Source organism: Pogona vitticeps, chromosome 10 (genome assembly GCF_051106095.1).
Source record: "Pogona vitticeps strain Pit_001003342236 chromosome 10, PviZW2.1, whole genome shotgun sequence".
NCBI lineage: Eukaryota > Metazoa > Chordata > Lepidosauria > Squamata > Agamidae > Pogona > Pogona vitticeps.
In genome coordinates this window covers 27,276,778-27,304,360 of record NC_135792.1, presented here as the reverse complement: position 1 = coordinate 27,304,360, position 27,583 = coordinate 27,276,778, and the positions used below count along the sequence as shown (strand labels likewise).

Genomic DNA, 27,583 nt, shown 5'->3' with positions numbered 1-27,583 from the left:
ATTACTTGTCGTGGCGGAGAGGGGGGAGTGCGTGCGCCTGACTGCCCCCTGACCCTGATGGAAACTCTCTCTCTCTCTCTCGCACAGACACACACACACACACACACACAGAGAGAGAGAGAGAGAGAGAGAGAGCGCTACTGAAAGAGCCACAGAAAAAGGGGAAGCTCACAGGTAAAAATGGGGCACTCAATCAGCTGGACCAGTTTGTCCACCTCGATCAGGAAATCGACGGTCACCTCGAGGTCCCCGCTGGGCATCAGGTGTTAAGGAATCCAGCTGCTCTGCCGGCTCAGCCCCTGCAGCCCCACGAAGAGCCCGAACGAGGCACTAACCCTCCGAAAGACAGGAAGTGAAAAGTTGTAACGACGGCCCTGGAGCACCATCGGGGGCGGGGGGGGTTCCCGATTCCACCCGGCCTGGCTGAGGAAGGGCCCCCAGTTCTCCAGTGGGACCTCCTCTCAGGCCCGGAAGGAGGACCGCCAGCATTTCTAGGAATGAAACGCCTGCTTCGCTTTCATTGCTTTGCGCGTGCGGCTGTGCACGTGTCCCTTGTACCAGCCAGGTAGCTGTTGCCGAGAAGGCGCCTGGGAGGGTCCAGCCTGCCCCGTTCCGCTCCCTGCCACAGCTGCCCGCAAGCCCGACCGCCGAGCGGGCTCTCCCACCAGCGGAGCTGCATGGGGAAGCGCGTGCCAAGAGGCTCCGTGGCTGGGGCTGGACGTGGCCTCTGCCACCTCTCTGGTGCCGAGCGCAGCCTTCCCGAAGGCATGGCTGGTCTCCGGAAGAAACCCTTTCCCGTGGCGCCCAGAGCCTCTGGATGGAGCCCTTCGAAGCAGCCACCCGACATCCGGGTTGGAGTCTCGGGGGGGGGGCGTCTGCACTGTCCCCACCCGCCGCCCCTCCTCCCCGTCCCTAAGCTGGAAGGATACAACTTCTGGATGAGGTCGTAGGCGTGCTTGTAGTTCTGGGTGAGGAAGCAGAGGGAGACGGTGGTCACAGGGTTGTGGCACCACGACCGGTAGAGGCAGCAGAAGAGGTTGTGGCTCTCCTGGGGAGAGAAAGCGGCCGTGAGGAGTGGGCCGGCTCTGACAGGACCAGGCCCTTCCTCTAGAAGACACCCCCCCCGCCTACCCGACCCCTTAGAAACCTCCCCTGGCTCAGGCAGGCGAGCCCCAGGCCCTCTTGACAGGTGAGGTGAGGGGTGGGGCCCTGGAGGCTGCGGGCGCGCCCCATTCCCTGGCCGCACTCCCTACTGCCGCGGCAAGGGGTTCAGGAAGAAGAGAGGGGCCTGTGCCCCAGAACCCCGGGAGGAAAAGGGGAGGAGAGGCAGAGGCGGCGGCGGCGCCACCTCCATCCCGGCCGTGTCTCACCTACCGGTGTCTTCAGGTCCTTGAGCTGGTTCCTCAGCTGGAAGAGTTCGGAAGATGTCAGGAGGATGGTGTTGAGGGTGTGGACCATCGTGGAGGCAAACTTGAGGTCCTCCTCTCGCAGCAGGATATCCGCCATGGAGTGGAAGATGTTCTCGGCATTCAGGAGCAGACAGAGCTGCCTGCACCGCACCGAGAGAGGGAGGTGAGGGGCCAACCAGAACACGGCGGGGGGGGTGTGCAGTGAAAAACCACAGCCTGCGAATCCTGCCCACCTGCATTGCCAAGCCCTGCCACCTCTACCCACCCCCCCACCCCAGCAAAGCCCTCCTTGGGAAAACTCCCTGGGGAAGGGCTGGGGCTGCAGGAGATGTTCCTTCTCGTCCCCAGAAGCAAAACAAAGACCCCTGGGCTTATATCAGTTAATGCAGGACTCCAGGAAGGAAAAGGGCCAAGAGTTTACAGGGAAGATGTCAGCAACTCAGACAAAGTTCAGGGAGACCCTCCCCTCCCAGGAAAGAGGCCAAAGGAGGCCCTGGCGGAAGGCAAGGGCTCTTCTCTCCTTCTGGCCCCGTGACCGGGCGACAGGACGCCCTCCTCCGAGTCTGTTGCCACACAGCAGGTGCTTCGCTGGGCCATCAGAAGGCGCCTGCGGGGACTCCAAGCGGCAGGCAGTCGTCCCAGGAGGGAAAGAGAGGCGCTTGCAGGAGGACACAGTGCCGGCAAGCCAAGGGTTAATTCCATGGAGACCAGCCAGCTGGAGGAAAATGGCTTTCCCCTTGCAAAGGCTGGGGGACAAGCGCCATTTGGGAGGGGTACAATCAGGTGCTCAGTACTTCTAGAGCGTTAACCTTGGCAAAGGAGGGGGGGAGCGAGGCCAGCTTTCCCATCAGTTTCAGCTCTATGGCAGGGGTGGGGTTAGCCTGTTGGCCATGGTGCCCTTCCTGCCTTGTTCTGAGAGGGCGGAGAAGGGCCGACAAGCTCGCCCCCCTCCCGAGAGGACAAACCCACGGGGGACGTGGGCTCCCCTCTTCTCAGAGGCAGGCAGGCAGGCAGGCAAGGGCCCTCTCCCTGGAACAGAAAAGCAGGGGGCAGCCGTTGCTGCTCAGAGCCCCCCCCCCCCCCGCGCACACACACACACACACCCCTGACACAATCGGATTAGACTCCTGGAATCTGGCACCCGGAATCCCACCGTGTAATTAATACTTGAGGGCAAGGCAGAATATCTACGCATAGGTTTACCGTCCACCACCTCATGCAAAACCAAGCCAGGACGTTGCACAGAACAGTGTGGCTTTGCGTCTCTCTCATGCCAAAGTCGAGGGGCGCCGACCCCAGAAAAACACAAGGACGCCCTCACACACAACCCCCCCCGCCCCGCCCAGCAGAGGCGCAGAGGCTTGCCCTGTTTCTCTTCCTCCGGGACTCACTGCCAGAGCGGCCTCCCCTCCACTCCCCACCTCAGCAGCAGCCCATCTGCCCTGGATTAAAATAAAGCAAGGTCAAGGCCTCCAGACAAGCTGCAGGGGGGACTGGGAAGGCCAGGGTGACCCTGGGCCCGCCGGGAGAGAGAGAGGGAAGCCCGCGGAGGAGCAAAGGCGGCTGGGGGGCAGCCTCCATGCCGGCCTCTGTTCCCATCTTATCTCTGTCGGCAGAGAGGGCTCCTCTCCGCCTTTTGGCTCAGGGAGGGGCCCCCTCTGGCCGAGAGGAAGGCTTCTCCCACGGCATCCCCCCCCCCTTGGGTACTAATCCCTGGGCGTCTTTGCTGAGGGCAGCCGGGTCCCCCAGTTTCCTGGCTGAAACCCCATCCTGGGCACTGGGCAAACCAAGGCTCCACGAACCCACAAACCCCTCTTTTTGCTGCCTGATCTCCCTCCCCGAGTGGGTGCCTCTTCCGAGTCCATCCGTCTCTCCTTCCCCCCCCCCACATGCCAAGCCTGTTGGGCCCCGCAGGGTTTGCCTGAGGACGGCCGAGACAAAGCCCCCCCCCCCCCCCGGCCGGGGACAAGCCTGGCATCGCAGCGGCCCCGTGCTTTCAAAAGACCTGGGAAAAAAAGCAGGAAGGGAGCGGGAGCTGCCCTCAAGTTACCCCAGGCAAGACTTGATCCTTTTTCTCTGACAGCCCCTTCTAAAGGCTCTAAGCCCCGGTTTTGATCTATTTCCAGCACAGAATAATAATTCATTAAAAGGCCTCAGCACCAGGCCAAGAACAGCCATTCAGCCTCTCCCAAGCAGAAACTAGGGAGAAACCGTTTCCCACCAGAGCCCGGACGCTCATTAAGATTCCCTGACCGGAGAGACCACGAAAATGGCAGAGTTACGCTTAAAGAGCAGGAGGCTCCCAGAGGTGGCAGGATTCGGCCCTGGGGAAGGGCCGAGCCGGCCAACCCAAGTGCCTGCCCAAATTCAGGACTAAGTGTGGCTTCCCTCGGGGGGGGGGGAATCCCGGGTGGCTGGTTGGGAAAAAGGATCAGCCGCAGATGGGGCTTGTCTTGGAAGAGAGCCGTCCAAAGGGCTGCTGGGGCTCAGGACTCCGAGGGGCCATCGCCAAGCCAGAGGGAGGGAGGGGGGTCTGCCATTTCGGGGAGGGGGGCGGGCGGAGGCTGGCAGCTTCCTGGCATGTCAGGTCTGGGGAAGGGTCCGACAAGCCCCTCTGATGACTGTGCCACTAAGGCTCCAGGCCTGCGCGCACATGGATGTGTGCGTGCGTGCTGCTGAGCCAGCCAGTCCCTCTCCTCTCTCAGGAGGCTTTGAGCTGGAGAAGCAGCAGCACAAACCCACCGCTGGTCTCCCTCCAAGCAGGGCTGGGCAAAGGGGCAGCACTGGCTTTTCCGGCTGCCAGCTGCCAGAATATCCTGGCCGATCCCCATGCTGGTCTGGTGGGGGGCGGGGAGGGGCTCTGGGAGCGGTCGTTCAGAAAAGGAAGTTTTCCAAACCATGCGAAGTGGAGCATTCAGGAAATGGCCTCCGTCTCTGCAGGGCCAAAACGCTCCAAGGAAGCAAGAATGTTTGAAGGCTTCTGGCTGCTTCTCACAGGCAGCACTTCGCATACACTTAGGGAGCCCTGGAATCGGCAAGGGCTGGGGGGGGGGAATGACACTCCCTGCATGGGGAGGCCTATGGGGTAGGAAGGTAGGCACCCCACACAGGCTGAAGGGGAGACTTCCCACGGGATCTCAATGACGGGCAAAGGCTGTATCTTTTTTAAAAAAATCTGCTCAATCTCTCTCTCTCTCTCTCAGATGGCAAATGCTCTTCAGACAAATTAGAAGAACAGATGGCCAGGAAGATGCATAATCCATATAAACTGGCAAAATTACACCACCAATTCCAGTTTTAAAACATTTTAAGAGCTAACAACAGAATAGCACAAGAAACGAGAGACAAAACACTTTGATGCCCTGGGGTGTCCACGTATGTATCGAGGATGTTTGAAGCCATCTTTCCCATATGCAGTGGGCACAGTCACAGATCATCTGACTGGAATTGATAAAAGATCAAACTGTAACTAAACAGTGCTGAATTTAAGAATGAATTTCGGGGGGGGGGGCATTTCTGAAATGATTTAATCCACCTTTTCTGAAAACTCAGGGAGACAGCTCAATAAGGGACATGTTCTCACTCAAGCCTTCTTTCCCATTTGTTACGTACTAGATTAAAGCTGATGCTACTCTACGCCCCTGCCCTACCATGAAACAGGGATCCATCATTCCTTTTCCAGTTCAGTGTGTTGCTACGAATAACTTTCAATCCCAAATGAAATAAATCAGAATAAAGTAGCAGAAAAGATGGCTGGGCAGAGTTACAGAAACCACGGAAATAGGAACAAATGCTTTCCATGCTGAGATGAAGTCATAAAAGATGCAATACCAAGATGCGACCCATCAAGACACAAAATACTTGGTTTATGAGATCTGCTGCATAAGGACTCTTTTGTAAACAGCGTGGCTACTGCCTCCATGGAACAACAGCCCCAATTCAAGCAGGCTGGAAAGAAATCTGGCTACTCAGGGGAAGACTTCCCATTGTCTCCTTTCAAAGAGAGAAGGACTCCATCACCCGCTGCCCTTCTCGGATGCTGATGGAACAGGCAGGAACCTGCTTTGATGATGATGCCGCAGCAGCCAGCATCCTCTTTGATCTCGGCTCCGAAAGCTCCCCAATGTCCTATCAATAATGTGGGCTACACAGGACAGGCTTGTTTCTGGCAAGGAGGGGATTCCCTTTCATGTCGAGGGATGTCCCCGGGAGGAACGGGGGGGGGGCTCCATCCAGAGAGGTGCGCAGGCGAGGGAGGCTTGCTCGCCAGAAGGAGAGAGACCTGCCAAGGGAGCAGGGAGGTGAGACACAGAAGGTCTCGGAGAGAAAGCAGCAAAACTCACTCTGGAGGCAGCTTTTCGAGGAAAGATGAAGCCCGAGTGACAGCCTGAAACAGCCGGCGGAGGAGAAGGGCAGCTGCCGGGGGGGGGGGGGGGGAGAGAGAGAGAGAGGGCGGAGGAGAAGGGCAGCTGCCGGGGGGGGGGGGGGAGAGAGAGAGAGAGGCGTCTGGGAGAGAAAGAGGCAGCCGTTCAGGTGGAGGAGTCAACCTGGCCAAGAAGAGGGGAAGCCTGCTCACAAAGACCGACCCCCCCCGGGGGGGCCTGTGAGCTCAATTGGGGGGGGGGACTGGCTTGGGTTAAGGGTTAGGAGCAGAAACAAGACCTTTTGTAACTATTTGCTGATGGTTAACACCAACCTATTTAATGTTTTTCTTCCTGGTTTTATGTAAACAATTACAGATAAAAGCCGCATAGCTTTTTTTTTTTTTTTAAATGCAACTTAGTACTGTATACTTATTTGTGAAGGACCAACAAGCAGCACAGAGCCTGTGTGGCAAAGGGTTAACTCTTGAACGGAACACCTTATTCAACTGAAAACTAAGAACATCCAACCAACCTCTAGAATCACACAGGCCTTGGGTGTGTGTGTGTGGGGGGGGTATTTCTTTCCACCTGTTTAATAACCTTCCGATTTGGGGAGCAACCTCTAATTTGGAATTCTGCAGGAAAGAGGCCTTTTCAGGGAGCTCCACGGAGGAAAGCAGCAAAACACAGCCGGGCAAAACCTCTCCCCACCTTGGCTGGAGTCACGACCCTTTTGCACAGAGGCGGCAAAGAGGATTTTGGCCCAGAGTCTTCCTCGCCCATTTCACCGCACCTAGAATTTCAGACAAAAAGCGGGGTCCTCCGCCCTTCCCTGCTCACTCTCTGAAGGGACCCAAATGCAGCCTGCGTGCCAGGAGCTGCAAACACCTCCCCCCCCCCCGTGACAGCCTCTCTCTTTCTTCCTGAACAGCTGCCACCACGGGGGGAGGGGGGGGCCACGTGCCACGGAAGCACCACCACTATGGCAGAGCTTGGATAAAACGAGGGCAGCCGCGCCAGGAGGGGGAAACGGCGGCCTGAACCGAGGAGCGACGGGCAGAACCCGGAAAGGCGCTTCCCAGCCCCAGCGCAGGAGAGCTGCGTGGTGTGTTTGTTTCGTCCCGCTTCCATCAGCCCTCACAGCAGCAGCACCCCAGGGTGAAGGGAACCATGGCAACATCAGCACCACCTTCTGGGTTAACACAAAATCCACTCTGCGCTCTGAGGGATGCCAAAGACTGTTTTCTGCATCTGAGCAGCAGGGAGGGGGAAATGTGTGTGTGTGTGTGTGGGCGCCCCTCCCTTCCTCTGTGGGGAGGGCACACAAGGGGGCTCAGCAAGGGTGGTCCCCCAACCAGGCGCCCTGCTGCAGCCCACAGGGGAGCCTGAGCAGGCCACCAAGGGCCACGGCACAAGCCCTCCACGCACGTGGGGACGTGGTGGCTGCTTCAGCCGCCACACCTCCTTCTCCCCCCCCCCTCCAGGAGACGTCCAGCCCCTCTCGGGCTGTGTGTGTGTGTGTGTGTTTCTTCCCCCCCCCCATCACCTGCCTTTGAGGCGAACGGTCCTCCCTTCATTCCAAAGGGGGTCAACCTGCAGTGGGTTCTGCCAGGAGCCTCCTCAGCAAAGCGAGCGCTCCTTTCAGGCCGACAGCTGTGGCCTAATTTTCAAAGCAGCTCAAGTTCCTTATTCCACTTCCCCCCCTTCCATTTCGCTTTTAGAAACACAAGCAGGAGACGAGGGCGCTCTCTCTCTCTCTCTCTCTCTCTCGGGGAGGGAGGAAAGGAGGCCGCATGACAGCTCGCCCGACTGCCCGCCCGGGCGGATGCCGTTCTGAGGGCCGTGCAGGAACCCAGGTGCCCAAGAAAGAGGAAGGAAGAAGCGCCAAATGCTTGGTTCCTTGATTCACAACAGTGGCACCCCCTGGCCCTGTTCAGCTTCAGGACAAGGCATGATCCAGACCAGCCGGAGGGACACACACACACACACACCGCCGGGCTCCTCACAGCTGCTGCCCCTGGCGCACCCCCCCCCCCACCCGTGCCCTTCAGGAGGACAGGTGGCTATATCTCCATCTCGTGCTGGACCAGGGGCTTCAGAGAGCTCCTTCAATGCCAGTCCTGGTCTCTCTCTCTTCCCCCCCTTGGAGGTTTCTTTTTTTGGGGGGGGTCATTTTTTGAGGCACAAACTGCAGAGGGTAGCAAGGAGGGGACGAGGGGAGGGGAAGGTAGGCACGGCAAGGGAGCCCCTCCATCCCCAAAAATGCATGCGCACGCACGCACGCACGCACGCACGCACACACACACACACCCCTACTCCTCACTGACCCAAAGCCAAATGCCCTGGGGGGGGGGCAGCAGCTCTCCTCCCTCTCTCCCCCCCCAAAAAAAATCCCACAAAGGGATGGCATCGCCAGATCTCCGGGCCGAGTCCGGGTCTCCTTGCATGACTTGGGCAAGAGCCACAAACCGAACCCAGGCGGCACCACAGAAATGGAGCCCACCGGGGCCGGGACGTATTCCTGCCGGTGGCAGGGGTGGGGAGGCGGGGTGGCCACAGCAGGACCTCCTCCTTCCGAGGGCCCTTCAAGGAGAGTCCAGAGAGCATGTTTTGGCCTGCAGAGAAGAAAGAGGAGACTCCCCCACCACCCTGGCTATCCAGACGAACCTCTGCCTGCCCTCCCTGAGATTCCAAGCAGGGCACCCCAATTCGGGCCCAGCGCCTTCTTCCTGAGGAAAGGAACGAGGGCAAAATGGCATCCTTCTCCCTCCTGGCTCTCCGCCCACCTGCTGCGCGGCCCTCACGGGACTCAACCCCTGCCACCACCACCACCACCACCCAGCCAGGAAGGAGCAACCTCTGGCCCACACCTAACCGAGGGTCTCCCTTCTCCAAAGAGGGAGGCAGGGGGACGGGGGGGGGAAACACCTTTGGAAAGCGGGGTGAGTGAGAGGGCGGCTGGCCAGCCGCTTCCTGCCGAGCGGAGCCCAGAGACCGGCCTCTGCTGAGGGGGCACCCCACCCCCTTCACCCGCAGCGCACTCTTCTCTCAAAAGAGCTGGAGGCTCTGCTCTCACTGGCTTGGCCAAGGAAAAGCCAGTCGAGCGAAGATGGAAACCATCATAGGTTCTGTCCCACCTGCACTCGCCGTGCAGGATGAGGAAAGCCAAGGGACTTTCGCCCGCCTGCCCCCCTCGCCCCAGCCCACCCATGAACGAGAGCACCCCTTCTCGTGGCTGACACAGCTGGCCCTGCCTCTAGAGCAACGGCTGCTCAAGCCCAGCGGGAATCATCATCCTCCAGACTCTTCCAGATGCCCAGCCGCTCTGGAAGAGCTCAGCACAGAATCCCCCGAGCAGCGCAGAGACTAAAGAGGGTAAAAGCATGCTGTCACGAACAGGGAAACTGTGCCATCGCTTCTGCTGCACGCACCGAGGCCCTGGCTGCGCTGGAGACCCTGCAGGAGGGAATCCAGGGACCCAAGCAAGCACCTCGTCGGTCCGTCGGCCTTGGAGGAAAGGGTCCATTGTCTAGCGGAGAAAGGTGGAACTGAGTCTCCGTGAGGGGAGGTCTGGGGCCCGGGACACACTGGAAGGCTGCTCTGTCACAAGCCCCGGACTGTGAACAGCAGCAACCAGGAGCCCAGCACGGAAGAGGAAGAGGCGCTGCCGACCGCATCAGGGCAGGCACCACCAGCCGGGCAGGGGTATGAGAGTCGGACTCAAAGGGCCGGCCGGAGATCTCAAAGGGCCACTCTCCCCGGGGCCCCGGCTCCCACCCCATCCAGGCCCTCCCCCACCCTCCCCATGCCTAGGGAAGCCACGCCAGGCTCCAGGCCAGCGGCCACCTTTAGACGGCCTCTCGGGAGGCAGCAGGAGCCTGGAGGAGTTTGGGTGCTGAGCCTCCTTCTCTCTGAGGGACACCAGAGAGCATCTATCTGCACGTCACTAAACTCTTCCCCTTCCTTTCCTCCCCAAGACACCAGTATGGGAATAAACACCCTTCGCCCTCTCCCCAAGCCAACAGGCCTGCACCACCTTTCCAATCTTGGGGTATACGTGTGTACACTCCTAAGTGCATTATGTGCACTCCGGGGATGCAAAATCAGAAGCACGACCTAATTATAGGCGCTCCCAATTTCCACTTTAATTTGAAATGCAGTTATGTGCTGCCAAGTGGGAACCGGTTTCTAGTGACCCTAATAAGGTTTTCAAGTAAGTGAGTTATTTAAGGAGTGGCTTTAACAATTCCATGCCCGGTTCACTTCCATGGCAGAGTGGGGATTTGAACCCTGTTCTCCAGAGGCCGAATCCATCACTCTATCCACTACATCACATCTCGACTAAATTCCCTTAAGAGTTTCCTGACTGGCCGACCACAGCAGAAACCAGAGGAGGTTGGGTGGCCGTGGGTGGGTCTTTGCGCTTCAGGGTTCCCTCACTGAAGAACCAGACAAGGAGTCAAGGGGGGGGGGGGAGAAGGCCGGGGGGGGGAGACAAACCAGGCACTGAAGGCCTTTTAGGCTTCTGCACCACAAGACTCTGGCGGCCTAAAGGGGAGGGGGGGAAACACACCTGAGGGAGGGAGGGAGGATGCATCCAGTCCCGCCCCTTCCCTGGCATCCTCTCCACTGGGCCAGCAGAGGCTCTGTAGTGGAAGTGGGGGAGTCAAAGTCACCCTTCGGGGCTCCTCTCCCCAACCTTCCAGTGACCTGCTTTAAATCCCTGCGAGGCTACCCCCCCAACACAAACAACACAGAAAGACTTCCACAGGAGCCCCCGCCTGCCCCAAGGCTTCAGCACAAACCGGCTGACCTCCTCCTTTCAAGCCTTTTTTCTTTTTTTCTCTTTTCAGGAACATCCCAGCACACAGAACACAGAAAGGTTGAAATCTATCAAATGGAGATCACCAGGACACCAAGGGGAAGGGCCCCTGAATCATCATCCTCAGCTACTGACTTCTCTGCCATCCAAACAGTGAGCCCGTCTAGCATATTTCAACTTCATATGAGATCAAACAACGGGAAGGGGGAGGGGGAAATGCACACCCCCGGCTGCTTTACCTTCAGCTGGGGTCCTATGACTGGCCCTCAGCACCCACACAAGTGAGAACCAGCCTGAAGGATGTTCTAGACCAGCATCTCCTAAGAAGGAGGGGCGCATGCGCGCGTGCACACACACACAGGGTCCTGAGAGCGCCTTCCCATGGGTTTCCTTCATGGCGCCCATTCTGTAAGCGAGAAGTGCACAGGAGGGCAGCTGGGTTTGTGTTTGGAAACCAGAGACCGAAAGACCAGACAGACAGCCACTGGTTCCAGGTACGGCCGCCTGCCCTCCTTTCGGGTGTCTCTCCTACGCACAGCAAGTAGGATCCCAAGACAGACTGTGCGTGCCCTCTGGAAAACGGCTTGGACCGTCCCACCAAAGGGTGGGGGCAGAGGCTGGAAGGAGAAGCATTTCCTGGGCAAAACGGAAACAGTAGCATCCTTCCCCTCAGCCAATCGCCAGGAACTTCAGCTGGGAGCCACTGGGCACACGCAGGGCCCCCTGTTCCCGGAGAGCTCAGCCCCTTGGGCCGTCTCCAAGGAGCAACGCCACCCCTCTCTCGGGGACTGGAGGACAAACGAGAAGCTGTTCTAGCAAGCTATAAATCCAGGCTCCTGCGGATGGCAGGCCTGCAAAGAGGCCGCTCTTGGCGAGCTCTGTCCTGACCGAGGTAAGCGGCCAGAACTGAAGCCGGTGGGACGGTGCGCTCTCCGGCCTCCAAAGGCCAAGGGGAAAAGCTTCAGGACATTCCGAGAGCCGGCACCAGATCTATACCTCGTCACACACATCGACGCTTGGGAGGCTTAAGGACCGAAGGAGAGCAAGGAGAGGTCGCGTCTCACCTGATGATGAAGGCTCCGCGGGTCTCCAGCAGCTTCCGCTCACTGCTGAACCTCTTGAGCAGGTTGATCATGAACTTGTGGAAGTAGGAGTTCATGGTGGGTGTTGAGGGAGAACACTCCATGCCTTTGGCGCCTGGAAGGAACACCGGGAGAGAGTCAGGGACGGAAGAGGGCAGGCAAAGCGGCCTCTGGAGCCCCAAGGGCCACCCGTCCCGTGGCCAGCTCCAGGCAAGGCCCTCTCCATGGGCTCGAGGTGGCCGGGGCCGGCTTTCCTCCTCTGAACGTGGGCCTCTCCATCCCAAAGCTCTTGAGAGACAGCCCCAACTGTTTTCTCTCCGTCTTTTCATACTGGTTGGCATGGTGGAAAAGGGGGGCAGAAAGAGAGCAAGAGAGGACTCACGGGGGAATGGAAAACTCAGGTGAGCTCCTGAGCCCAAAGAGGCCCAAACAGGCAAACCTTGCAGAGGACGGGGGAGGAACAACGAGCAGCCACAGCAAAGGGCTCTTCCAGGGAGGGGTCTGTCAACTGGGCCTGTAGAGCTAAAGATCGAACCCACTGGTTCATCCATGTTTCAGACGCAACCTGAGCCTGTGAAAAATGGGCCAGAGCATCGCTCCAAAACAACATTCAGAATAACCAGTACACGGTGCTTATTTGTTGCCAACAAAACTAGTGAGCTTAGCCTCCCTTTTAGCCGGAAAATAAAAAATGATGGGCAATGACACGAGTTATATTGGGCTGCTTCCAAGTTTTGATGCAACGACTAAAAGCGAAAGCCTCCAAGCCAAGCTGCTGCAGAGTGACCCACTTCCAGCAGAGCAGGAACCGAAAATGCCTGCCCCGGGAGCCAGAGCTTGCTCTGACCGCAGCTGAGCTGGTTTGGTGCAGCGGCTGGGCAAGAAAAATGGCTCCAGAACAAGCGAGGGGAGACCCAGGAAGGGAGGGTCGTGCCCTGGATGCTGGGAAGAAGAACGTATCACAGCCTCATGGATTGAAGCCTTTCGGATGCCCGGAGAACTTTGGTGGTGGCAGATGTCATCTGAGAATAGTCCTCGTTGAGCTGCAGAGATGGAAGGGACCCCTTGGATGACGGAGTGGCTGTCAAAGAGGCCGGGGGGGGGATCAAACTCCCAACCTTTGGCTCCACAACCCGAGAGGAGAAAGAGAGAGAAGGGGGGGAAGCAGAAGCACATGTTTCTGCCACAGACTTTCAACACCGATTAGACTTCCCACGTCCTACGCGTTGATTTCCTCTTCCACAGATAATATTCAATGAATTAACAACAGAGAAGCCGTGGCGACAGGGTTGCCACGAGATCCCACACACCTCCCGGATCTGGCTGGCACGCTTCTGCCGCGGACGGCTGGCTCGCCCACTCCCACATGCTAAGATGCGGCCATCAAACGTGCTTGGCTATTGGCATGTTCAAGAATAGTCGCAAGGCAGGAGAGGTGCGAGGCAAACACGACGGAGCAAAGGCATTTATCCGGCGACTTGCAAAGCAGAGGATTCCCTCCGGTGTAGAGAGAACAGGTGTTCCCATCAGACCAAGCACCCGCCCTCCCCACACCGGCTCCTGGCGTGCCGCTAAGTTGGAGAGGAACGATTCTGGCAGAGAAGAGCTCAGCCCGGCCCAGCCCAGGAGGGTGCAGGCAGGCGGACCTGCCCTCGAGGCCTCCCGGGGGTCATCAGGGCCCTTCACAGCCCATCTCCTTCTCTAGGCCATGCAGGGCCCTTCCAGGCCCCAAACCAGGAGGCTGGTTATCATGGGACGGACCCCCCACACACGGCCACCGACCCTGCAGCTGCTCACTGGCCCTGAAGCGACTCCTCTCCAGCCCTCCGTCTCAGTCCTCCCTCCCTCCACCACCTGCCTGAATGACTCTTTCCAAGAGGAGGCTATTTTAAAACACTGTATTTTCTCCCCTCACATCCTTTGCCCACGTGGTGCCACGGGAGAGAAAGAGGTAGGCGGCAATGCCACGGACAGGGTGACAGAGGCATCATCCACCCCATCTCTCTCAGCCTTTCTGAGCAATCCTTGCCCACAGGTCTTGGGAGGGCAGATCAGCAGAGCCCCTGCTCAGGGCTCCTTCCCCTCCCCTTGGAAATTCCATCGGGGGGGGGCAAGGCAGGCTGCATGCAGGGAGCCCCAAGAAAGAGGAGGAGGGGGGGCTGGAGAAAGGTGTGTGCTGGGGCCGCCTGGTTCTGCCGCACCCCTGCCTAGGTCCTGAAACCAGAGAGCCCGAAGCTGCGCGGCCGCAAGAGACGGGCCCTCCCACATCCAGATCACAGCGAGAGCCAGCCTCGAGCAAAGCCAGACACGCGGGGGCTGCTGCTGCTGCTGCCAGGGAAGACGGGGGCTGCTAAGTGGAACCTCATGTGCAAAAGCCATTTCCCCACAAGACACTGCAATATGTTTTGCATTTCAGCTTTTGTAAATATGACATAAAGAGAACATCACATGGCAAGTTAAAAATAGACCGGCCCAAAGAACAAAAACAGACCCACACCAAAACAGATGTTAAGATGGAGAAGGCAGTCTCCTTGGCCAGCGGCCCGGGTCTCGCACAGCCCTGCTCCACTTACAGGACCAGAAGAACCCACGAAGGGCAGAGACCACGAGCGGGCCAAACTCCCAAGAAGCTGCTGCTGCTGCTGCTGCTGCTCAGAGAACAAACGGAAGGGAAAATGCAGGCAAGGAACGCCCAACACGGAGAGCCTCCGGCCAGAGGCAGGACGGGCTGCCGCTTTGCGGCAAGTGTCCTGGCCTCCCAACCAAGGCATCTCTTCCCCCCCCCCCAAACACCCCACCTGACAGGTCAGGCAGGGAGCCCTGCCACAGAGGAGCAGGGTGGGGTGGGGACCCCCAAGCAGGAGCAGGAAAGGAACTGGCATTCAAGGAGACCCTTTTGCCATCCTGACCCATGTGTGAGGAGCAAAACTGCGGACCCAAGTCTCTGGGCCACTTCCCGCTCCCTTGCACGACGTGTGTGTTTTCCAGGCCCTGCGGGGGGGGGGGGGGGAGAGAAATGCCTTCACCTGTACATGTTAAGGGGGACATAACCCAAGAATACCTATTAGGGAAAAGTCCCTGCCAAAGCAGGTACACATTTCTGTGCAGGAATGAACAAAGATTCTTGCAGCCTAGCTGCCGGAAATGAAGGCTGGTGGAGGTCCGGGAAGGGGGGGGAAAAAGGGACAGACCTCCTTGTCTCTCGCTGGAAGGAGGCCCTGTTGTCTCCCTGCAAGCTGATCTTTCGATGGCGGGCACCCCAACAGTGCCCCCCCCCCCGGCCTTCCCAAGGATCAATGGTCTGACCTTCCCCGCGGCCCAGGGGTCTGCGCCCAGGGCCTTCCACCCCACCGGGGGCACTTGGGCAGCTAGGAGGCCTCCGTGGCGGTGCCAGGTGTAAGTGCTTCTTCCCTCCGGTGGCTCTCTCTCCACCCGTCAGGCTCCAGCAGGATGATCCCCCGCTTTGCCGTCTTGCCTTCGCACTCGGTTCTTTGCCCGCCTCCGTTTTTTTCCTCTCAGGAGGAGAGGCACACAGGACCATCTCCGAGGAGGCCCTCAAGTGGACCGCCATCTTTCATCTTTTGCTCTCTCCCTTTGCGGGCCTGCCTAGATGCCTGCCTCTTTGCTTTTTCTTTTGTTTATGAGGCCGCCAACGTGAGAGGGACAGAAAGGGCCTGTTTGTGGCCAGATGCCAGAGGCGTCCTCCCCAAAATGGCATTTCAGCCTCCAGCAGGAGAAGGGCGAGAGCCTGCCACGGTCTCCCCCCCCCCAACAGGCCTCCAGGCTCTGCACCAGCCTAGGGTCCCCACCGACATCCAGGTTAGCCAGGGGGCTGGCTTGGCGACACCCGCCAGCCCCCTCAGCTCCCCCCACGGCCCCCAGAAAAGGTGGCTGCCTTGTCTCCATGGGCAAGGACATCCTGGGAGGAGCCCCCCCTCCCAACAGCTAAGGCCCCGGGATCGGTGGCTTCATTCCCACCACACACACCCGGGCCTCCTCCGCCTGCTTTGGATTTCACCATTTCAAATGATGAGATGCAACAACTGGGAGCATTTCAAGAGGGATCTGGGAAGGCCCGACCTCTGTCCAAATTGTTAGGACGAAACACACACCCCTCCAACCGTGCAGATTTCCAGCCCCTGCAGGAGGCCTATGTTTAGAGGCAGTGTGTTCCAGCGGGCAGAGAGAGGCTCGCCCAAGACCATCATCTGCTCCCCAAGCTTTCTGCCTCCCCTCCTCCGGCCGAGGCCACCCTCACATGACAAGGCAGCTGATCTGACAGCACCCGATGGCCCGCCTGCCCGAGGATGTCAGGATCACAAGCGGAGCTGCCTCGTCTTTTTCTTCTTCAAAGTCATGGGTTTGCAGGAGGAGCAAGAGTGTGACACTGACACACACACAAACACACACACACCGTCCAGCAGCTGCTTCTGACGTGGAGGAGGCCGCCACCCACAAGACCTCCCGGCCATCAAACTATCAATCAAACCCAGAGGGAAATCGGGAGCCCCCCCCCCGAAACCACATCAGATTTTAGCACCCATCCTGTAAACACAGAACTAGGTGGCGCTTTAGAGACCGCAGGGAGCTATTCTTCGTGACCGCCGTGGCCCTCGGTTGTCCTAACCAGGAGGCTAGGCTGCTGCTTGCCCTGCGGCCGACAGGCTGGGATTCCAGGTGGCTGGGCCGTCTGTGGCGACCGAGGAGGCTCAGGGATGGCCCCCGAGCCCCTCTCGCCGCACAGGCTCCTGTGCCCGATCCGGATCTAGGATCCTGTCAACCATTACCCCTTCTGCGTCTCAGCCTTTCTCTCCCCTTCCCCAAAACACCACCCACATTTTCTCCTTTGGGCAACAACAAGACCTGAGGGGAGCTGTAGGCTTGGGGGGGGGGTCTCCCCCATCCCTGGACCCTTCCTTCCACTGCCCACCACACCTTCCACTTATGAAGTGGCTGGAATGCCCTGAAGAGGACCAGCCCCTCCTACGGAATAGCCTGGGGCAACCGTGGCCAGCCCAGCCAGACCGACCCCCCCCCAGAGGGCTTCACCAGGAAGGTCCTCATGGGCAGTCGGCTGGCTTCCCTGGGGGCAGCTTCTCTCTGGACCCTGGGCTTTCCATGGGTGCACCAGTCTCCTAGGTGGGGGGCATGTTTGGGGACCTGTTGCAAATACAACAGCTCTTTTCATGCACAAAGGGCTCTCCGCCCCCCCCCTGAAAAAAAAAGGAGAGAGAGCTATCTTGGGATGAAGGAGCAGCTGGCATGTGAGCAACTCCCATTTTTTCCCCAAGCCCTCTCGTCTCTCATCAAGTGGTCTGGCAACAAAAGGCCAAGCCCGGACAGCAGTCCAAAGGCTACACCGGCTTCTAAGAGAGAGGCCACAACAGCACGGCTATTTTTAGACTGTGCACAGAGAAGGAACAGAATCAAAGCACAGTTCGGCAGCTGCCTGGCCAGCTCCGCAGAAGCCCCTCCACCCAGACCATCTCCTCGACAGACAGACAGACAGACAGACACACAGACGGAGGCTCCTGACCCACCCAAGGCGCGGCGCTCTCTTCCAGCTGCACATGCACCCTGTAAACCGAAAGGTGGGGCACTGCAAGCTGGCAGGCTCCCGACACTCCCTCGTCCCCCCCCCACAAAAGGAAATGCATGTGTGCGTGTGTGTGTGTCTTGAGCTTCCCTCCCTCCCTCCGTCTGGTGAGCAGACAGGAGCCTGGCGTGCAAGCAGAGAGGTGCCAGAGGGAGCAGCAGCCTGGGGGCTCCACCACGTGGCCTTCCTCTCCGTGGCTGCCGGGCTCTCCTCGACCTCTGCCCTTCCGAGGGAGGACAAGGCTGAGGAGGGGACCGCTGTCCTCGCTCATGGCAAAAGGCGTCTGTCCTGCTGCCCCTGAGCCCCCCCAGGAGGTGTCCAAATCCTGTCGAACAAGCCCCCCCCCAGGCGACCAGGGTGGGTGGCGGGGGGCCCAGCAGAGGAAGCGCCAGATTAGGATGGGGAAGTTTTCAATCCCAGGGTCAGGCAGGAAGCTTCGGGAGGACTGGATCCGGGACGGTCCAGGGGCATTCACCAAAGAGCCAGCTCCCTGGGGGTGAACGGGGGGGGGGAGGACATTCCTCCCACCCCCCTTGCTGGAAAGATGAGACTGCCTGCCTCAAAGCTGGAGACCATGGCCCCTTTTGCACCACCCCAACTCACAAAGGCCACGGAATGGTTCGGGGTGGCTGCCCAGGCTCCCCAGCCCTGCCCCTGGCACAGCCTCCCCCCTCCACCTCTCCCTCCCTCCTGCTCGGCTCCCTTGGGGGAGGGGGTCTACTTCTAGGAAAGACGCAGGGTTGGTTCGGGGTGGACGCGCTGGTTTGGCCCAGAGCAAAGCCAGTGGGTGTTTGCATTAAGACACCACCGTGAGACATGTTTCTCTTGGCTCACACAAAAGGGGTGCCTTGGTTTAAAATGTTGTTGCCCCCTGGTATAGTCCCTGATGCCCAGCACCGCCCCACTCGGACGCTTTGCACGTCAGCCCCACAGAATCCCTGACCACCGGCCAGGCAGGCTGGGGCCTCTGGGAAGACACCGGAAGGGCCAAGGGCTAACTCTCTGGACAGCCGGGGGAGGGGGGCCTTGGTGGGGGCCGAGGCTGCTTCGGGGGCCAGGCACAGACAATTAGTTCCAACCCCTCCATGCTCTAAATTCACAAACAGCAGAAATTAGGGAGAAGTTATGAATCTAGGATTTCACTTTAAAAGGACTGGGAAAGATTTCTTTAGAACCTTTCAAAAATGGCAGGGGTTGTTTCCCTTCCTCCTGCAGACGGAGGCCAGCGCAGCGCAGACGTGAGGAATCGCTGGCAGCTGAACCCGGCCCGTCTGCCCGCTGGCCTGCGCGGCTCTCCCGTGACCAAAGGATCCAGTCACAGGATTCCGGGGGTGGGCGTAGGCGGCCGGCTGAGGGGAAAGAGTAATCAGGCCTCTGGGAGGAAAGCAGAAGACAGGAGGAGAAGCTCTCCTCCCCCGCTTACAGCCGAGAAGAGATCAGGCAGGGCTTCCACCCTGCTCTCTAGCCAGAAGGGCCACGGCCGGGCTCTGGAGATCAGGGCCGATCCAAGCTACCAGATCCACGGAGGAGGCGTCTATCCCTCCAGCGGTCAGGGTTCCCCACAAAGCTTCCCCTTGGACAACTCCTGCCGCTGGACTCGAGGGGCCCCTGCTCCCACCTCCCATGGTTCTGACCAGGTCAAAGCAAAACAGGCAACCCCCTTCTGCCCCCCCCCGAAAAGCCTTGGATCACAAGCAGCAGAAGTGCAGCAAACCCTTGAAAGAACCGGCTCCTGCGGCCGCTGAATGGCTGGGCCAGGCGGCAGGCAGGGGCCTCCTGGGGCAGGACCACCTTCCAAAAACCTGCTGCCCCAACCGAGGTTCGCTCCTCCGGGAGGGTCGCCGGCCCGCCTCTGTTGGATGGCAGCCACCCGGTCCCTGTGGCCTCAGGGGCCAGGGAAGAAAACCACCCCCACGCGGATCGAGGCCCGTGAGTGACCAAAGCCCAAGGCACTTACCGGAGGAACCGGCCGGAGCGGTTTTGGGCGGGGCGGGCAGGGGCAGCTCCAGATGTCCGGAGGGGCCCTCAGCGCCGTCGGCCGGCCCCTGGCCTTCCGTCTGTCCGGCTGGAGAGGAGGCAATCTCAGCCAAGACCTCCAAGTCCTTCAGGATGACCTGGAATCAGGACAAGAGACACGGATGGGGCCGAGGCTCCCCAAACTCCAACACCACCACCACCACCACCACCACCACCTTCTGCCTGCCCCTGACCTCAGAGATGACCCCCCTCTGGCCCAGGGCCCGGTGGGCAGCACTCGCCCCCTTGCCAAGTAGGGGTAGACAGCCACCCCCATCATCCCTGGCACCACCCGTTGGGGATGATGTAAACCGGAACCCCCTCCCTGTCTAGAGGACTACCAGTGCTCGGTCAAGCCCAGAAGGGAAGCCCAGGGCCAGGGAAGCGAAGGTCCCGTGACCTGGGCAACCCCTTCTGGATCAGAACGATGCTGTTCCCCCCTCCCCTACCCAGAAAAAGTTGTGATCCTTTTCATGTACTACTTATTTGCCAGGACTGTACTTCTCCGAGGGCGCTCAGGGGTGAATGTCTCAAAGTTGCTCCCCTTAAGATTAAAACGTGCACAACAGGCAGGCTGTGACCCGCACACGGGCTGAGCACCCACAAGATCAGCAGAGATCCGGCGAGTCAACCCCCTTCAAGCTCTGCTGACTGAAATGGGCCAAGGCTGGTTTTGACGTGCGTTGGAAACGGGACTTCTAGCCATTAACTTCTAACGTCAGTAAGGTAAAGGCCCACTTCAACCGGGACCCACAGCTCTAAGAGCCTCTGCCACGCTGAGAGGGAAGCGCCTTCCATTCCACACCATGGGGGGCACGGCATCCAAGGCCCTGCTCTGCGCAAGGGCCGAGGGGAAGGAGGCCCACGGGCACTGCCCAGAGTGCCTCCGCCAACCCCCAACTGACCTCCGGCCACTGCGTCAGAGTTCCCACACACACACACACATTCCCAGAGAGGCAGCCCAAAGCTCCTGCAGAGCCCCATGAAAGGGAGAGGGGGTGCGAGGGGGGTCCCCCTACGGGCACTGCAGAGGACGGGAGCCATCCTGGCCACCTGGGGGGGGAGGAGGGGAGGGGGGAGAAGGCAAGGGGCCCCGGACGGAGTGCCCTACTTGGTGGAAGCTGCTGGAGGAGGGGGTGCCCTCCAGTTTCCCCACCAGCCTGCAGAGGAAGGCGGGGAGGGGGAAGAGGAGGGGGGAATGTTTTGCATGCACTGGGCATCCCTCTCAACTCTCCAGCAGCTTTCTATTTTTTAAAAAACTTGCTTTTCTGTGTGCAAAAGAATGGAACTGGAAGAGTGTAAGGAAAGCAATATCCTGCTAGAGCACAAATACCTACTGTTACCATGGCAATGGGGCCAGGTGCCAGGAAAGCACATCAGCTGGGTCGCTAGACACACACACCCAAACACACACACACATACACAATCCCTGGACATAAAAGGGGCCGAGGAGGGCCCCCCCCTTCCCTTTGGAGGCAGACGACCCACGGGTGAGAGTGGGCGGGGGGGTGGGTGCATGGAGCCCCGAAGGGCAGCTGACTTCCTGCTCACAGCAGAACACACCCACCCCGGCAGAACCCACACATGATGAACCCAAAGCAGAGAGGATCGGATGCCACCGTCCCCCCCCCCTCCATGAGAGGCGACGGGAAGCTGTTCCGATCTGCCTCCCGAGACAACGGTCTAGGGGGAAGTACGTATTCACCTGGCCTGCACAACTGGCCACGGATGTCAAACAGAGTCTGTCTAATCGGGAAATCTGTATTAGCGGCTTGGTAGGTTTTGCTGCAAGAGGCCAGAGAGGAGCCCAACTAAACGTCCGGACACGGAAAGGCCTTGTCAGAGAGAGAAATGAGTCAGCGGTGCCTCGTGGAAAAGATGAGAGGCTGGATCAGCAGGAGGGGGTGTGTGGAGGGGGGGGAACCACACCAGGAACTCCATGCAAGGTCCATTGTGTCATCCTCCCCACGCCGTGAGCACACGTTCTTTCCATGGTTTCCGACAGTTGTCCTTAACCACAAGAGCTCGCCAGTGGCACCCAAATGAGGTTCTCAGATTTTGCCTGGCCAGCTGTTTCTGACAATGTGCAGAGTGGCCAAGGCGGGGGGGGGGGCACCAGCCAGAAGCCGGGGCCTTGCCTGGCTTAGAAAAGGGGAAGCTCGTCTGGGTAAGGCAGGCGAGCCCTCCGCTAGCGAGCCAGAGCTGAATCTCATGCCCCATCTCCCGGGCTCCCTCTTAGCGCGCCTGTGCCATTGCGCAGAGGATTCCACTCCATCCAGATCTAGGTCAAGCCCGCACACCTCCTGCTCCGCTCTGCTCAAAGCAATCTGCGCTCGCTCCATGGGTTGGCTCATGTACCATGGGCTGCTACGGTCTCCCTGAAGAGGCAATCACACAAACACACACACACACACACACACCCTATCCATGGCGCCCCTGTGCTCATGTCCTCGCGAGTGCCTCCATGGCTCACAGCCTCTCTCAGGAACACATCTAATGCCTCCCCACCCCATCACCCCCAGTTCCTCCAGGTAAAGCACAGGTCATGCACTGCCAGCCAGACTATAAGCCACCTTCCAGCCAGAGCTCCAACAGGCAGGGCTGCAACCCACAGGGAAAGCCTGAGCCTCCTTTCCAGCCCCCCCCCCTTTCTCCTGGGACTCTGCTTGAGCAAGAGCGTCCAGCAAAACCGCCCCACAGCTTTCTGGGGAAGAAGGGCAGAGGGCAGCAGGGGAACCTGGCTCCACCCTGGCGGGATCTCCAAGGTCTCCCTGCAGGACCAAAGCCGACCAGGGCGCCACAAGAGGAGATCCCCCCCCCCAAGAGACCTCTGTCCCTGAACTCCGACACCGTTGCCTGCCAAGCCCCCACACCCATTTCCATGCAAAAAGGGGGTGGAGGGAGCAGAAGCACGGTGGTGAGAAGCACATGGAAGGTCATGGGAAGCTTGCCTCTCTCTCCCCCCCCCCCCCGTTGTTCTCCATCGCACAACACAGTCCCAAAGTTCAACCTTGGCAGGCCGAGCGCGGGGCTCTTGGTGACTCGTGGGCCAAAATCCAGCCAAGGCACAAACAGAAGCCGGAGGGGAGCAAAGCCGCCATTCCCTCTGGCACAAAGGCTCTGCTAAGCTTCCTTGTACTCGGAATCGGTACCACACAGAGCAGCGGCTCCAGGGGATTTGGGGTCAGAAGAAGCCCACCCCACAGAACAGGCCGCGGGGCGAAGGCCTCAGGGCCCCGGCAGGAACCAAGGGAGGGAGGGAGCCTGGACACCCACATTCGCCCCTCAAGGACACCCGAGCTGTGGGGAGAGGGACCGGGAGGTCACATCTGAAGAGCCACGGTCTTGGCAGGACCCTCGTGCCCAGCCCAAAATACCCAGGGAACAGACCAATGCAGAAGCAGAAGTGTCTTCCCCCTCCCCGCCTTGCCTTTTTCCAGACGGGCCAACTGCAGTGGCCAGCAGGACTCCAGAGAGCAGAAGGAGGAGCCCTGCTTCTCCAGCCACTGGCATTCTGAGGCACCTTCAACCAGCAGAGCCCCACCCCCACCCCCCACCCCCCACCACTGATCTCCACCACCAGGTCCCTGCCTGGGGCTTTCCTGATCAAGCGCTGCCCTGGTCCCTTCCTCACCCCTGGCAGCACTTCAGGAAAGCGGGTCTGGCTGAATTTGGGGGACATCACCTCTGACGCCAGCAGCCGTGGGCAGGCACGATCCCCCCCCCGAGGTCCAGGCGAAAGTTCCCTCGCATCCAGGCCCACCCCCAAGGCCGGACTCACCTCGTCGGACTCGTCGGACAAGGTCTTCAACAGAATGGGAAACAGGCTGTCCGTGTGCCGGAACATCTGGAACCAGAAAGAGGCCACAGCTGGAGGAAGGAGAGAGCCAACGCAACCCTTGCCCTCTCCTGCACCGACCCCAAAGGCTACTGTTCCCATTAAACAGAGTCTGTGGTCCCCCTGAGATGGAAACCCCCCCCCACTTCCCTAGAAGTTCATCCCAGGGAATCCTGCAGCAAACCGGCCAAAGGCACCCACAGGCGACAGAAAGATCCCCTTCTGCTTTATCGCAAAGCTAGGCACCCCCATCTCACGACTGCCAAGGTGACGGCATGAAACGATTCCGGCTTCTACACCTCAATAAATATACAAACAATTACACTAAGAGAGGACAAAGAATTTGCCTAGACCATCCATCCCCCACGTTTTCCCAAAGAGAACTTTGCGCAAAAGGCTGGCCGGAAGCCCAATGAGTCCCACACAGATTCGGGATCAAGGCTTCCTTTCCAACTCGGCAAGACTAACTTCTCTGCTCCTCCGCAGTCGCAGGGGTTTCGGGGGGGGGTATCCCCTCTAGGGTGAATGGAGGGCAAAGCCCTCCTGGCAGGAAGGACAGGAAGCGCACTGAGCTTAGCGGCACCACCCTCTCTGTTTTGACTTCCAAAGTGCCCTGGCCGGGGGGGGGGGGAGAAGCATGTGCTTCTGAGGCTGTTTGGCTGAGCCCACCACCCCCGCCAAACTGACAGCTCTTATGGGGCAGGTCACCTTGCTGAGTCCTCTGCCCCCAATGATTGGGGCAACCCCAAGCCCCTTTACCTGCTACCCAGCAGGCCTTCCCAGCTGCTCCCTGTGACCTCCGGATGGACAAAGGGCTGCAGCGTCCACGAGAAGCGATGCCTTTGCTCCAAACGCATCGGGGGGGGGAGAAGCAGAGCTTGGGGAAGGGGGGGCTCCCTCCGTTGTAGACCCAGGCTCCCCTGCCTGGTCACTGGCAGCGTGGGATCACTGGCTCTCTCTGTGTGTGTGTGTGTGTGTGTGTGTGTGTGTGTGTGTGTGTGTGTGTGTGTGTGTGTGTGTGTGTGTGTGTGTGTGTGTGTGTGTGTGTGTGTGTGTGTGTGTGTGTGTGTGTGTGTGTGTGTGTGTGTGTGTGTGTGTGTGTGTGTGTGTGTGTGTGTGTGTGTGTGTGTGTGTGTGTGTGTGTGTGTGTGTGTGTGTGTGTGTGTGTGTGTCACACTGAGAGATACCCTGCTTGGACACCATGAAATGAGGTGCCAGGCACAAGGGAAAGGCAGGCCCCTGGCAGGGCTGTGAGCCTTTCTGAGGAGTTCCTACAGAAACAGTGCCTGCCGTCTTTGCTGAGGGAAACTCTGCAGCTGCCAGAAGTCGCCGGAGCCAATCTAAGACTCAACTTTGGGGTCTCCCTGAGCCTCCCGTTGCCTCAGCTCCCCACAACCACCACCACCACCACCAATGGCAGCTGCTGCAGGAACCCACAGACGGGGCTGCTGCGCGACCGCTGGCCGGCGCTGATCCCAGGGCGGACTCGCCTTGCGAGGGGTCTTGATGTACAAGTGGTAGAGCCACTTCAGGACCGCAATCCGTGTCATCATCCCAATGGTTGAGTCGTGAAGGTGGCAGTCCAAAACCTGGACGATGCCATCAAGGTTCAGGGTCACCTGGATTCTCTCCGTACTACAGGAAAACAGAAACGCGAGTCAGAAGACCCCGTGCGAGGTGCCTGGAGGCTGTTGTGAGGAAGAGGTTGGTCCGCTTCAGAGGGGACTTCGCCGGAACCTCCCCTTCAAAGCCCTGCATGGCGCAGCTGAGCCGCAAACCGCTCCCATCAAGACCCACCTCGCCTCGTGGCGAGAAAAGAAGAAGAAGAAAAGAGAAGCTTTCCTGCTGCCACCCCCCCATCACCTTCACCCATCTTGTATCCCATCTCCCACCCTGTACAGGGATCCAGAGCGCCTCAACAAGTGAAAATGCAGCAGGCGATGCGGTTAATATTCCATGAAACATATCATCACATTAAAAGCCCTGCTGCATTAGAAGACTTTAAAAGCCCATTAAATAAAGGAGTGGCCAAAGGTACAGACACCCTCATCAGAAGCCCCTCCAAAAAAAGCCTGCCTATTCTGTCCACTGCATTCTGCCCCCTCCCCCCATTTCCCCCCCCCCCACTGCTTTTAATTTTGCCAACATATTGAAACAGCCCCACCGCCTGTTTCTGTCTTCGGAAAGGGCAGGAAAAGATCTGATGGCATTGCCATCTCTGAGCATCCCCATGGCGGGCCCCACCTGTCGACCCAGCAGAGGGGAAGGCCCGGCAGCTGCTGACTGGCTGGGGGAGCGAGAAGGAAGGGGATTCTGCCGCCTGCCTGGTCTGGCACATCCCTCCCTTCTTCCCAGCTGAAGGGACACTCCGGGGTCTGCCAGCCCTCCCCAAACGCAGCACTTCAGCACATGCAGCAAACAGCCTCCTGGCCTCTCTCCAGAGTCGTCTGTCCAGGAAGGGGGGTGCCCCCCCGCCCCTCTCCCCAACTGAACTGGCTTGTAGCTGCCCTCCTGGGGGGCTCAAGCTCATGGCAGGGGTCCTGCTTCCCAAGAGAGTGGGGAGGTAGGGGTTGGGTGTGTGTGTCTCTGCCCTCTTCCGTGGGACACCCCAGCCTCCTCACTCTGGCCGAGGGGGCAAAGGAAGAGCCTCCTCAACCCCCAGGCGCCCCATCAGCTGGGCAAAGCCTCCCTCCACCCGGCAGTAGGCCTGTCAGGTTTCTCGCTGCCCCTGGCATGGGCGTTCACCAAGGGGCCCTCTCCCCCCTGCCCACGCACACAAGGGCTGCCCCAGAAAAGCTTTGCACAAGTAGCTCAACTGCCGGGAGCAGAGACAACCGCCATGGGCTGCTCAGGGAAGCCATTTGCCCCAAGCAGTAACTCCAGAGTCATCCCTCCTCCTCCTCCTCCTCCTCCTTCTTCTCCTCTCTCTTTATGTAATGCCCTGAAGAACATGCCCCCCCCAACCCCAACCCCACTTTCACAGGCCTTCTGCTAACAAGTCACAAGGTTCATCCCAGCGGGCACCCGCTTCACAGGAAACGGAGAAAGCGGCGCCTCCTGTTGAAACATTTGGAGCTGGACTGATGGGAGGCCCTCCCTTGCCACTTCCTGGGGGGGGCACTCGGTCCCAAACTGGCCCTCAGTCTAGCAATCAGTGCAGCTTGCTACCCTCTAGCGGCAGAAGACCCAGGATCTTTGCAATTCCCTAGGTTTGGGGGGGGGCGCAGGCACACGCACGCACGCACACACACATACACACAGACAGCAGGAAAGCCAACCCTGGAGAAGTTCACCCCCCCCCGCCTCCACCCCCAAGCCGTAGGCATCCAAGCAGGAGGACTGTTTAAGACAGGAGGATTCTGCTTAATCTCTTGCGGCCCCCAGAGGCCTCTTGGCCGCATGGCTTCCCATCTCAGGCCACGGGAGGGAGCGGGGAGGGACCCTGCCTGCCGCAGGAAGGGAGATCTTGGGCTTTAGACCATCTGGGTGGAGGGAGGGGCAAGGCAATGCAAGGGGAGGGGAGGGGAAGCACTGGATGTCCAGCCACAAGGCCTGGGCAGATCAAGGGCCTGTTGCCTGACCTATCCACGGCCTTTTCCAAAAGACCAAATTCACCCTCCTGCCCCAGCCTCGGTTGCCGCTCTTCCGTCTCTCCCGTCCTGGTGAAAGCAGAGACTCATTTCTGGACCCTCCTCCCCACATATATCCTACTGGATTTTCAGAACCATTTCCCCAGGGGATCCAAGTCTGCATGGAGTTCTCCCCAACATGTCCATTCGTTATTGACAACACACATGCTTTAAGCGCTTGGGGGGGGGGGAGGAGACAAGCAACAGACTTTGCTTTGGAGGAGGAAGAAAGCAGAGGGATCGCAGCCCCCTGGGCGGCATCGTGGCTGGGGAAGCTCACGGGAGGCCGCCTGCATTCCAACGCAACCCAAACCAAGCCTCCCCCCCCACCCAACCCGCTCCCAGAGAAGGGCGCTTCCACGGGACGCAAACCTCACAGCGTGAGTCACTAGCCTGCTGAGCTCGGCTGACGCCCTGCCGGCCCCTCTTCTCTGCCCCCCCCAGCCCAGCCCAGCCCCAAGATGCAACACACAGGAGGCGCTGAGCCTGCCCATGCCTGGGGGCCCAAAGGCAGCGATCCCAGGAGCCCCTCAACCTTCCCCCCCCCGAGCCAGAATGACACTTTTTGCACCAGCCCAAACGCTGCCGCCTCCACGCCAGCCACCGAGTCCAACTCGCCCTTGCAGATGTTTACAGAAGACAACATGATCAGAGCCTGGAACGGCGAGCCACAGGTTGGGAGGGGGGGGAAGGGAAGGGATCTTTCTCTCCCGAGCAAAGCCCTTGCTTGGACTCATTGTGCAGGATCGCCCCGGGAGCGCATGGAGGAAAGGAACCCTGTGCCGGAGTCTCCCTCTCGTGCCTCACAACCCCCACCCCCACGGCCT

General features: G+C 59.5%; 1 protein-coding gene across 4 annotated transcripts in view; it reads right to left on the bottom strand.

Annotated features, from left to right (window-relative positions):
• Nucleotides 1-27,583, bottom strand: part of VAC14 (VAC14 component of PIKFYVE complex) — a 42,000-nt gene that overhangs the window by 6,107 nt on the left and 8,310 nt on the right. Inside the window, exons 11-17 of one of the 4 annotated variants that reach the window (XR_012081266.2) lie at nt 24,618-24,762; nt 23,071-23,136; nt 19,231-19,387; nt 11,660-11,792; nt 1,375-1,549; nt 930-1,048; nt 240-252 (exon numbers count right to left, since the gene is read on the bottom strand). Coding sequence is in view for 3 of the 4 variants with exons in the window: in XM_072980664.2 (XP_072836765.1) it covers nt 173-252; nt 930-1,048; nt 1,375-1,549; nt 11,660-11,792; nt 19,231-19,387; nt 23,071-23,136; nt 24,618-24,762 (875 nt within the window). In the remaining variant the exon portion in view is untranslated. Of the gene's footprint in view, nt 1-172; nt 253-929; nt 1,049-1,370; nt 1,550-11,659; nt 11,793-19,230; nt 19,388-23,070; nt 23,137-24,617; nt 24,763-27,583 lie in introns of all 4 variants that reach the window. The other 3 variants (XM_072980665.2, XM_072980667.2, XM_072980664.2) reach the window with 3 other exon arrangements.